The 12,127-nt window shown below is 44.1% G+C and overlaps 1 protein-coding gene across 2 annotated transcripts in view; it reads right to left on the bottom strand.

Moving 5' to 3' along the window:
- The window catches only part of doc2b (double C2-like domains, beta), a 65,115-nt gene that overhangs the window by 33,012 nt on the left and 19,976 nt on the right, over positions 1-12,127 (bottom strand). For both annotated transcript variants that reach the window (XM_048234474.1, XM_048234465.1), the window contains exon 2: positions 6,299-6,378. In XM_048234474.1, coding sequence (XP_048090431.1) covers positions 6,299-6,378 — 80 coding nt within the window. The remainder of the gene's footprint in view (positions 1-6,298; positions 6,379-12,127) is intronic.

A 12,127-nucleotide genomic window follows, 5' to 3' on the forward strand; every position in this document is an offset into this window, starting at 1 on the left:
TGCATTTCTGTGATATTCAAACACAGAGCATTGCTAAATCTATCATGTTGGAGTGTGGCGTGCCCTTCTTCTAAAATTGGCCACCAATCACATCCCTCAAGAAAAACACTTCCTCAAATTAGGGTTGAATTCTTGACCCAACTCTGCTTCATTATGTATATTCTCATCATCGCACAACAGAGGTTTTCTTAAACGTGTTCACGTTGACTTAGGCAAAGACATAGTAGTAAATACTTAATGGAGAGTTTGACATCCAGGAGGACCTTGTCCATTGCAATAATTTACATGGGGCCCACTCAACGCGTACTGGAAATAGCCACTTGAAATCCACATACCAATGCAAATTAAATGGACTGGGTGAAACAAAGGTTTCTTAAGCCATTAGACAAAGAGGGCGGGGGCTTCCTAGAAGGCTCCCCTATGGCTGGTGGCAGCCCCTTGTAGCATGGAAGCAAGCTATTTTTATACAGGGTCGGCACATGTGCCCACATAAATCAATTAGCCACAAATCTACAGGCTTAAATTGAGTAATTTTAGTCACCCGTGCTATTTTCTGTTGCACAATTAAATAACTGGGGCAAGGACCCTTCAGAGGATGGGCAGGCCATGGCCAGGTTTACTGTGTGTAAACTCATCCTCTTTAGACCACCCGCTAACTCCACACATTTATGTAATGGATGACTGTCATAATCCACCTCGATCCTGCTCTTGCACTGCACAAAAAACTCAGTGTTTCTTTTTGAGGATAAACTGATTAATGTGCGTGTGAAATAATGCGAATGGTTTTGACGTCGAATTTGCAAAAAACAAATTCAACACATAGCGAGATATCCCCACATTGATCCACATGTGGTACGCTTCCATGTCCATTTTCCCTTCACATGTGGATGGCAATGGGTCTAGACAGCATTAAAGGGGCGTAATGTAATGTCATGTGATTGAATCGCAGTCTGCTTTTAACTGACAGTGGGCTCCCTGTATATGAAGGTCACCGTGAATATCATGCCTTCCATTAAGCCAAAGGTCGCAACTTACCATAAACACTGGCTGCACTGCCTTGGCTAAAAGCTTTAAAATTTTTACCACAGGATGTAGGTGTATAATTTTTGGACATCATTTTTGTCCCTCTTGGCCTCTGTGAAGCATGTTAGAGCATGCCTTGCGTGGATGTGCCTTGTATACTCTGCCTGCACATAGGAGTTGCCTGGACAACATCCATTTGTGAGGTATTTATAGCTGTGTCCTCAAAGAGGTGTTAGTTGTAAGGACATTACTGGCATAATGTGCATATGTTGTATGTACCAGAGAAATGGCACCGATATATGGTACATATTTCTCAGGTTATCAGGTTCCAACTGAAAGCTTTACTTCTTCGAAGTGAATAGAGTCTGGCTTTCGATTGTGAAACGTTTGCAACACTTGCATCGCGACAGGCACTAACTCTGAAATCATTGGTCCAGCCTTACCAATCACATTGATCAGAGATTCCTAACGTTACTTCCTACTTCGCCTAAACATTTTTTGACGTTTGCAGATGTTGCTACTTCTGTTTATCAACGTCATCATTCTCAGCCACTCCCTCTATTCACTGATTAGACAGGTAAAGATTGGCCAGAGAAAACCCCCAAATATACTGCAAACCCAGACGACGTACTGAAGGGAAATGAAAATTGAGCGGAAGTACGCAGGAAGGGGGAGCCAGGCTAACGGTGGGTTTCCACACACAACAACACCTCGTGAATTTTGGCCAGCGAAATTTTGCCTTGGGGGCGTGACGGCCAAAGCGCTAACCTTTTGACTGCAGTGTCTAGCCAGTGGTGGCAAGCGAGCTAATTAGGCTAATCAGCTAGTTCAAACGTTTAAGTACTTAATGAAGATATCCAGGGGTCTTTATGCCTTTATGCCTGTTGCCTATAAACAACAATTCATGTTCATAGAAACAACAAGGTCAATAAGACATAATATATTTCATACCTGTGTTGCAGCATGTAGCCTAGCTGTCTAGCTAGGTTTACAATGCAATCCAATGTCCGAAAATACTAGCAGTTCCCACCGTAAATCTTTACATAACAGGGTGAACAGGACCCAATAGGGTGAACAGGACCCCAACACGAAGCGGCGGGGTCTTGCTTCGTCGTGAAAGGACTTTTTTAAAGCAGCACAATGTAGTCCTTTTAACTTAAAATAATGGCTTCAAACTCATTATGATGCTATACCATCTTATAATATGGACAATGAAGTCTCGGACATTGCCGATGCGCGCTTGGAATGCTTGATATTGTACTATGTAACATATCTAGTAGGATCATGACCTTTTTAGTCGGTTTTTGACTAACTGGGTACCGTAATAGCGTTAAATGGTGTTCTATATTGACACCAGGGAGCATAGATATCAATTCTTCCATGGTATTGCTTTAAGTTCCTTTGAACTTCCTGAGACAAGCACAGGCAAAAAAAGCAACAGTGAGCAAATGTCAATTAGTCAGACCTGTATTCATGATCTGCTGGCACATCCTCTCACCTTGTCCAGCTGCTGTCAATGGAGTACCCTGCATTATTAGGCGGGTGTATGAAATATTAACGTGTCGGAGTGCCCAGGAGCAGTCTCGTCAGTGTTTTCTATTCAGTACTGGTCACTTCCATACAGGCCGCAATACCCATCAGCCTCATCTGTCCTGACAGAGAGGTGGAGGTCACGTCTGCTGGCAACAGCATGGAGATGAAAGCCTGACGGGTCAGGCAGAGTCAAGGCAAAAGGGTACGAAGAAGGCGAGCTTTGATCTCAAACTTTACCCGACTTTGCACCTGCCTTCCAAGCGCCCCACACCCGCGCAAAACTGAAAGATGTGCCTACACCTGTTATTGACTAGAGATCTTCGTTAATGCCGAGAATATGGGCCTGCCATCTATTCTGAACTCCTTTTTATCTTTGTATCTGTTATGGAAACCAGTGCTCTAGTTTCACTGCATGGTAAGACACTTTAGCTCCCAAAAGATTTCATAACCACCCCAGAGGGCACTCTCATACCCATGAGAACTGTGTACTGTGACAATGAAACAGCTACGGAGAAGGCTTCTGCGACGTAAAAAAAACGTAAAAAAAAAAAAAGCGAAAACATTTTTATTCATCCTTCGACCTTATATTCCTTTCCGGTGCATGCGCAAACATTTAATTTAACAAGTGTTACATTTCACATGAGTGATGTATACAGAGGACTTTGATGTATTTCTAAAGACTCCCTGTGAGGTTTTTTTTTTTGATGTACATGATTCATTATTCACCCACTTAAATGCTTTTGTCAATCACTCGCAACATTATTCATTGAGCTCCTGGTGCTGCGTGTTTTCATAGTCTTATATAAAATTCCACAACCTTGTTTGTTTTCGATTCACAGACAAGGATATTAGTCATTAATTCTAAAGCCAACTGCTACAAAGCAATAGGCCTTTACAGTGAAGACATGCTCCCCGAAGCGTAGGGGAGAAAGTAATCTCACTGTCACAGACACTCGGGCACACACAGAATACACACAACCACAAAGATGTGCACACACACACACACACACACACACACACACACACACACACACACACACGCACAAACAAACACATGGCAGTGTGGCTTAAGAAACAAGCGTACCCTTTTGCTGTCATTAGGCTATGTATCATTCAACCTCAGATCTCTGTTCACTTCACGGTTGCCGTCGGAAACTTCCACAGTTTACTCCGCTCCCAGCCTGAGCGAGCTAAGACCTTTATTCGGCAAACTCCACGTTATCTCCCCTCTCCAGGAGGAGCTTCAGATCATCCCTCCCAAAAGGCCATGGCAGGTGTTGCCCCCCTCCACCACCCACTTTCCCACAAGCCTTCATCTCCTAGTTGGTCCATGCTCCGGAGATCACGGAGAGAGTGTTGACGTCCTGTATTACCACAGAAGTTTGGGGTCTAACAACAGACAGGATTAAGAGGGTTGGGCTGTTGGTGGCCAACAAAGAGGCTTTTCCTGTCTTCCCTCCCTCTGATGATTGAAGGCAGTGGTTTTCAGTGCAGTGTGTGTTTGTGTGTGTGTGTGTGTGTGATGCTGACAAGCCCTTTGGCAGGAGCCGTTAAATTACCGACTATCAGAGACGGGCCTTTTTAAAGGCAACAGGCTAAGCACATAGGCCAGGAAGATTCTAGATAACAGTATCCTTAATGACGACAAAAAAAGTTAGGGGGGAAAAAAACACATTCTTTGACAGATTGCTGATGGGAGGAGAGGCCCAGTCAGTCCGCTGGTGAAGGACATCTCACACCTCAGCATTGTGTAAGTGTTTAAACAATGGCATCAATCACAGGAGGCTAAATGAATGAGACGCGCTGGGCGGCCTCCAGAGGACAACCTTTGTCAGCCTCGCTGGCAGCCAAGCTTTTTGTTCACGCCGCTTAGAGGCTTCAGAGAGAGAAAGACAGACTGAGTGAATGAAGGCCGCGTCAACAAATGGAGAAAATCACACACATCCAGCCTTCCGATGATCTCTCTGGTCTCGGGGGAGGCACAGCCTGAGGCTACTGCTCGGGCACTGGCTAGTTTGAAAGCAAATCCCATTCATTCACTAATTATTATCCATCAGGAAAAAGTGGAGGAGAAGAAAAACAACAAAACTTGTATTCTGTTATTATCCCCCATATATCATCTTGTTCAAACATGCTGATTTCACTAACAGATGTTCAACTAACAGATGTAGCACTGCCTCTAAGAAGCACAGATAATTTTTGAAGAGTTGGATGCTGTGAGAAAAAAGCCATCAACCTTGAAACTGCACTGTCTAGAAATAAATAGACGGCTCAGCCTCTGTGAAGGTTCTGTGAGCTTTGTATGGACATCAATTGGAACTGATGGGAGGGATTAGACAATACATACAGTACACACTTATATGCAGGTATTGTTTGAAGGCCAAGAGAGACTTACCCCCAACTCTCTACAACTTTGAATCTGCTGATGAATGTTGAGTCAATTACAGGCTATTGACCACCACGACTTCTTTGTGGGCTGTGAGGCCATAGTGCAAAGCTACTGTATGTTTTTTTTGTTTTGTTTTGTCACAGGCATTGAGAGTTTTCCAGTTACCCTGTATACACAAATCAGCAAGGTTGCTGGCCACAAACACTTTAGTGCATGGTAAGGGTGAGGCGTGCCAACAGCAAACAGCATGTCTGATTTAGAATAATGACAGCATTAATCCATATGACGCAGTTGAAAGGTGGAGTGTTCAGTCTCTTAAAACTTTAAGTATCAATCAATCGGTCTAAATGGGAAAAGGCTCTGATGTGTGTGCTGAATTCTGTGTTCTATTTGAGGAATGGAACCTTGGAAGGGATGTATGGTTGTGTACTGCAGCATATGGATGAATCTTGTACTTGTGTGCGTGTGTGTGTGTGCGTGTGTGTGTGTGTGTGAGTGTGCGTGTGTGTGTGTGTACTGTAGCTCCCCTACAGTACATACCCAAGGGGCTGGGATCTAAGTGCAATGGACAGCAGCAGATACTGCTGGTGGTCTGTTGTCAGGGGAAATTGCCCTCAGAGATACAGTATGGGGGCAAAGAACACAGCAGAAAAAACACAAACTGCAGGAAAATGCCCCCGAGCACGATGATCTCTCAGACTTCCTACCGTGACCAGTACAGCTGCTCGGCAGGTTCACTTATCCTCTGCACCCAAAGACAAAAGGTCTGTGAGGTGTTCAAAGACACATTTTCTACCAAAAAACATCATCAGCAGTGAACCAGGGCTATGTGGTTAAGCATTTGAGTTTGTAGCTTTGTTTCTGCATCCAAACAGAACAATATATAGCCTGCCCCTTTAATGGCACAAAGTCAAGTTGCTAACCAAGCGGGCTACTCTAAGACCATGGCTAGTGGTTAGCGCCTGTTCTCCTTCCGAAGTTCTGGGAGAGGGGATTACGAGGCACAACTGTGACTGTAGCTGGCCTCTGGTCCGTTTCATTTTGAGGAGATTTGATTATGTGCTGTCTGGAAAAAGAGCCACTAGGGAGCAAAACAACTGCACAAGCTCCTACCCACTCGTCTAACTTTGCTTCGCTAAATTCACTTAAAGCTCTAGCTAAAACATTTCAGATGAAAGTGTCTGTCGAGTTAATGCATTTAAATGGAAATGGAAAGGCAATTATGAAGTACAAACATGAAAGTGTAACTCCATAACAGAACAATTCAATCTATTATTGAAAGACCTAATATTGAGGGAGACTGACTGCAGTAGAATCCCAGGCAGTGGTTCGAGACCCTTTTGAGTGGCCCACCTTGGCTTTGTTGATGGTGCAGTGGAGAGCGTTGTTCTCCTGGTCGTACAGTAGACTGAAGTCCAGAGTGCCCAAGGTAGCTGCGGAGAAAAAAAAACCAAGAATAAAGAATTCAGCGTAATCATAATAAATAAATGCAGCACGATATGGCATTCTGTCTGTCTTCAGACAGTGAAGAGTGCTAAAGAATTATTTCTCACATTATGCAATATTTAACATTTTCATGATGAGGCAATCAAGACAGTTCAGCAGTGGTCTTGAAGGTCAGGATATGTTAAAAAAATATATTGTCATGTTAAACACCCTGCCATTTCCATCAGAGCTCAGAGTTTCTCCAAAACCTTTTCTTTCGACAGGAGCTTCCCAGAATCACCATCAGCCCACAATACTGCTCCTCACATCAATACCATCTCATGCATGCTCTCCTGCACCGTGATGAATTACAGTCTGCCCGGCAGCATTGGGCTCCCCCTTCTGAAATCAAGTGTCAAATGTGACTCAAACCTGACCGCTGTTGATGAACATGGACATCATCAACCACACTGGTTCCACTCGGTCTACCTGGAGTTCACTTAATCACGTCTCTTTAAATGGATTTCTGCCTAATATTACCAGCTTAAGTCCTCACAAATAGCGGAAGGCATGTAAGAGACAGGATAGAGTGGGCTTTGCAGGACACACACACACACACATCACAGCGTGGTCAGAAACTCAATTCAGGCGTAATAAAAACACCATTGAATAGCATGTACTGTATAGCACAGGCTGCATACTGTAGTCCCTAGATACAGTTGCTTTCTAGCCTGCCGACAAGAGAATGTTAATTCAATAAGGACTGCTGAATGCTTTATGGTGCTGGGCAGGGTGGGGTGGTTGGGGGCTGTGGCATTGTTGTGTGGTCGTAGGTTGACGACGGAGTCGGGCGTGTACACCTCGGGGATTAAACCAGGTTTGTTTTCAATTATCCAGATTGGCACACCAGCCGTGACTTCAATCTCAAATGCATTCATGAGGCGCTGGGCATTGCAATCAGGAGAGGCTTGTGCACCCCTCACAGAGATTGCCTTGCTGAAATGTTTCTTTCTCTCTCTCTCTCTCTCTCTCTCTCTCTCTCTCAACACTTTGGTAGCGCTGCTACACAGCCAAAATGACATTTTAATGACTTAAATAGCCAAGATATTAGATATTTGATAATGTAATATATCACACATTTGTAAAGCCATACAACACAATGTGCACTTCCACATCTTTTCATAGATAAATGATAATTTCTCACATAGAGATTTTTCAAGACTTTTCTTGTTGATAAAGAATTAAGTTAATATTATTACCGTATTAGAATTCAAGACTGTTCATACAGTTTGTACAAATAAAAAAAGTGTACTTTTAAATGATAAATTAGACTGTACTAAAGCCAGGAGGAAGAGTCTTGGCAGATGACTTCCTCAAAGAAAGATCACAACAAAGGCAAAAACTTATCTGAATGGTAGAAGGAAATGATTTCAGCCGTGCCAATTAGGATTCAGAGAGCAAAGAGCCACTGGTCTGTGATTTGGTATCAGAAATACAAAGTGTGTCCATTTGGCAACACTTACAGACCTCAGGAGTTTGTGAAATGGAACCTGTTAAAAAAAACATCTATGAAGGCTGCCAGGCTTAACTCAGAGCCCTCCATCTTGTTGTGTGTTTTCTTACGTTTGATCCTCATCTAATTGCATGGCGACGCACACTGTGGTCCATGCCACAGAATGACTTCATACAAGTCTTTTTTGTCTTTAATGGCCCATGAGGGGAGGGAAAAACTCCTGATGTGTTAATGCATTCAAGCAGTGCCTGTTCTTTTAGGCAAATGAAGCTTCTCTACCGAGCCGTGGCTGCAGAAAGGAGAGGAGGGAGCTAGGATTGGTCAGGGTGATGGAGAAGCGTTACAGCGGCAGGAGCCCGATACGTCATTAAAAAAGGCTCCAATTATTCATTTCAGTTAGCATATACTCACTTCCAGGAGCTGACCACTTTCACATGTTGCACACAAATGTTCTGCCGCAGTTTAGACAAAAAAAGCTGGTCAATGGAGACCCGACTGATGGTTGGAAACATCAGACAGACAAAGACTCCAATCAGACCAGAGCGAGAGCTGCCTCATGCAGCCAGTGAGAGAGGGTCTGGAGATGAAACTATGTTCCATGTGTCTCTTCCATTTACAACAAATCAAAATTCAATTAATACTGAATTTCACATTAATTTGTACTCTGCACAAGAGAATGGCTGAGCCTTGAATTACTGGAGCACAGAAACGCTGTTATCATAATATTGCTTTCACTGGGTAACAGGTAATGGCAAACAAGTGCAAACAAATGCCAAGCAAAAAAACAAAACACAACAACCCCACACCAACAACTAAAAAAGCTTGATTTGGTTCTTGGCATCAGTGTGGAAGATGACGCTTTGGTATTTGTTGCTGTGCGGAGAGCCGTCCAGATGGACGCACAATACCAGTCGGCTTTATCCAAAAAACAATCTGAAATGTCAAAGCCGTCAAAGCTTAAAGAAAAAGACATGTTTGGATTTAGCAGCCGGTGTGTACGAGAGAGCAGGATAAGACCTAACCCCAAACCCCTCTAGCTCCATCCTCCTAGGTCAGTGGCATTACCTTCAACAGAAAGCAATTTTGAAAGCTCATGGATGCTGACGCAGAAACACACAGCATGAATAGAGATGAGGCACACCACACACTTCACATTTCACTCAACTCCAGCAAATCCACTGGAGTCCAGTCAGTGCAGTCACATTTAGACTACAAAGCAATTTCAGGGAATATCTATTAATGAAGTGGTATAAAATTGCTGTTATTATTCACTATTTCGAAAAGATAGTAGACTAGTAGATATTATTCTGCTCAACTGGATTTCATTTGGTGGGCTATCACCCACCTTTCCATATTGTTCCTCACTTCTCAGAGGAATTTCTACACACTGAGTAATAATGTGTTGTCTTGTAAATGAAAATACACATCAGTGAGTTATGCCTAAATATGTATACAGACATTTTGGTATTTCCCTTTTCGTTCATGTCATTCCAACAAATTCAACAGTTTGCACCAGAGGCAAATTATCAGTATTCCTTCACAGCACGGCACGGCACAGCAATGAACTCAAGGGTCACAGGGACACTGGTACCAATTGTAGCTCAAAGCCAGCTGCAATTTACAGCCTTACAGCCTTTCCCTTCCACAAACAACATCTGATTTGTGTGATCATACAAAAAATGTAGAGCCAGACACAGAACATAGAATGTCAACTAGCAAGCCAGCAACAGCCCATGGAAATAAAAAAAACAATAAAGACATCAAAGACAGTGTGCCCACTTCCATCTGTCTGAATAGTGCTAGCCTTGTATCTCACAGAGAAATCTCTGTGCTCAAATATTGGCAGTGGTTGTTTAAGGGGTTTTATCCGACTTCATTTTCCCTCAACATTTGGCATGGAGCTTGTCTGGATGCCTCTCTCGACACCATAGATGAGATGGTGACTTCACAGCGCTTCATTAATTAGCACTCTTGGAAAAAGGCACGACACGCGACCTTAAAGTGTAAGTGTCACTCCAAGCCGAGTGGCTAGTTCACGGCTTTCATCAAGCCAACACCCACGGAGTCTGCACCCTTGGGGGTGTGTGTGTGTGTGTGGAGGGGCCCTCTTTACATTCAACCACATATATAGTATATGTCAGAGGCTACCCAAGGGCTTAGTAGTCAGCCCAACACTACATAGAGCCAAGAATATCAGGCAGTCAACTCTGCCAAGGTTGCTACGATGAAGTGTAAGTAAGCGAGTAAACCACCTTAGACTACTGTGAAAAGCCTTGGGTCAACCACAATAGCTGGCTGGCTAATTGGTCAAGCATAATTGATACAGTGCAATGTGTGTTAACCATCAAACATTAAAGCATGCCTGGAGGCGGCAGTGGTAATGTCCCGAGTCCGACACTGTGGGCTCTCCACCGGCACGCCAACTTTAGACAAACAACCGAGCTAATTGGCAGGTCAGTGAAGTGCATTCGGTGTCAGCGTCTGTCCTGGTGCCCTGGCAAACACCACCGGCCCCGATGCCCCACTGGCACTGTTTACCATGGCAGAGGTTGAGCCTTGTACCGCCTAGCAGAGCCATGCAGAGGTCAAACTGTAGATAATTAGCTGTCACAGTATTTGCCTGCTCTAAAATAAAAGAGTATCAGGGAAAATAAATTGTGCGCTAGAGAGTAGTTGCAGAGTAGTCGTCACTTTTATTGGTGAGAGTGTTTTTGATCACTGGGTTGTGTTGGAGTGTGGGCGGAGTGACAGCCCATGCTGAGGAGTGCCATTTCGACGGTGAAAGTGCACACTGTATACAAATTGCACACTAAAAGCAACTACCTCCTGACTCCTTCGTACTGTCTAAAAAAGCTAAATACAAACCAGCAGAATGTTTGCGCTCACGTCGCAGACAGAGGGATAAACCATAAGCTTGCCTTGAGGCACATATGTGAGCCGTGGCGTTTGCCGGAAGCCCTAAATAAAGCAGGCAATCAGAGGATCTGTTTCTGCTCACTCCGGTGACAGACTACTGATCGGCGGGAAAATGAGTCAGATGGATCATGGAGATCCCATGGGAACAGCCGCGGCATTTATACGTTTAAACAGCTGAACATGTCTTGCTAAAATGATGACAAAATGGTGCATTTTAGCAAACCCATCATTGAATCGTTTCATAGGCAACTGGTCTGCCCAAATTTGTTTATCACATTTTTCGGGGAACCATGTGCTCACATCTATCTCATGCCTATTCTATGTTATATGTACATATATAATATATAAATACATATATTTATGTGTTTCATGTTATATCTACAGCGTCATGGTACATGTGAAAGATAAAGATCTGAGTTTGCCTTACTACAGGCTTCATACTGTGGATGAAAACATGTTCATCACACACAAACCCACAGAGACAACACTGCATGCCCACACAGGTGTAACGCCAGGGCCATGATGGCCACCCGACATGACTCCTGTGAAATTAACTGCATTTGTTTTCCTCAACCCGGGAGCATCTGCAGCTCAGTGGGCCTGCCAGCGAGGGCCGGAAGATTATCAGAATCCAGGTAAAGCAAATCCTGGACTGCACTGTGGGGTTGAGGTAGCAAGGCCAGCAGAGGAAACGGCCCTCGGGGCCTGGCCACGTGATCTTGGATGTCTCGGACGGAGGGAAGCGGATGCCCGCGAGTCGTCACCTGTGGTCACGACCGGCCTGCCGAGCGTGGCATGGGATAAAAGCCAAATCAGCCGCTGCCCAGCTGGCTCTGCCCCGACACCACCTAAAAGCCAAGGCAATAAACGAGGCTGGGAATTATAAGTGATTTCCTTAATATGCAGCATTCAAAAGCACAACAATAAAGGGGGGCACCCCTGCAGGCCATAAACACACTTCAATCTGGAAAGCCCAGACAGACAAAACAATAGAGCCTGGCCATGATTTGAAAAGTTGCTCCGAGGTTAATTTTGTTTTGCTCATGAACTACATTAAACCAGGGGAAAGGGCTGGCAGCCTCTCTTTTCCTGGGGTAAAAATCGGAGATCTCTGGCGACCACACTTCCCTCCTGAATGCGCTTGTTATGACACAAGCACGGTCTCAGTCTGAAAAAAATAAAAAATATTGAGGGAAGTCTTATCAGCACAAGCAAGGAGCCAGACAGACTCTTCCCAATTTTACTTCAAGGTAAATTTCATCTCTTCCAGGTATGTAGGTGTACTGCAAGTATTCAGGCATTTGGGGTAGATAAATTCAACCTTCTTT

Source organism: Alosa alosa, chromosome 2, assembly GCF_017589495.1.
Source record: "Alosa alosa isolate M-15738 ecotype Scorff River chromosome 2, AALO_Geno_1.1, whole genome shotgun sequence".
NCBI classification, from domain to species: domain Eukaryota; kingdom Metazoa; phylum Chordata; class Actinopteri; order Clupeiformes; family Clupeidae; genus Alosa; species Alosa alosa.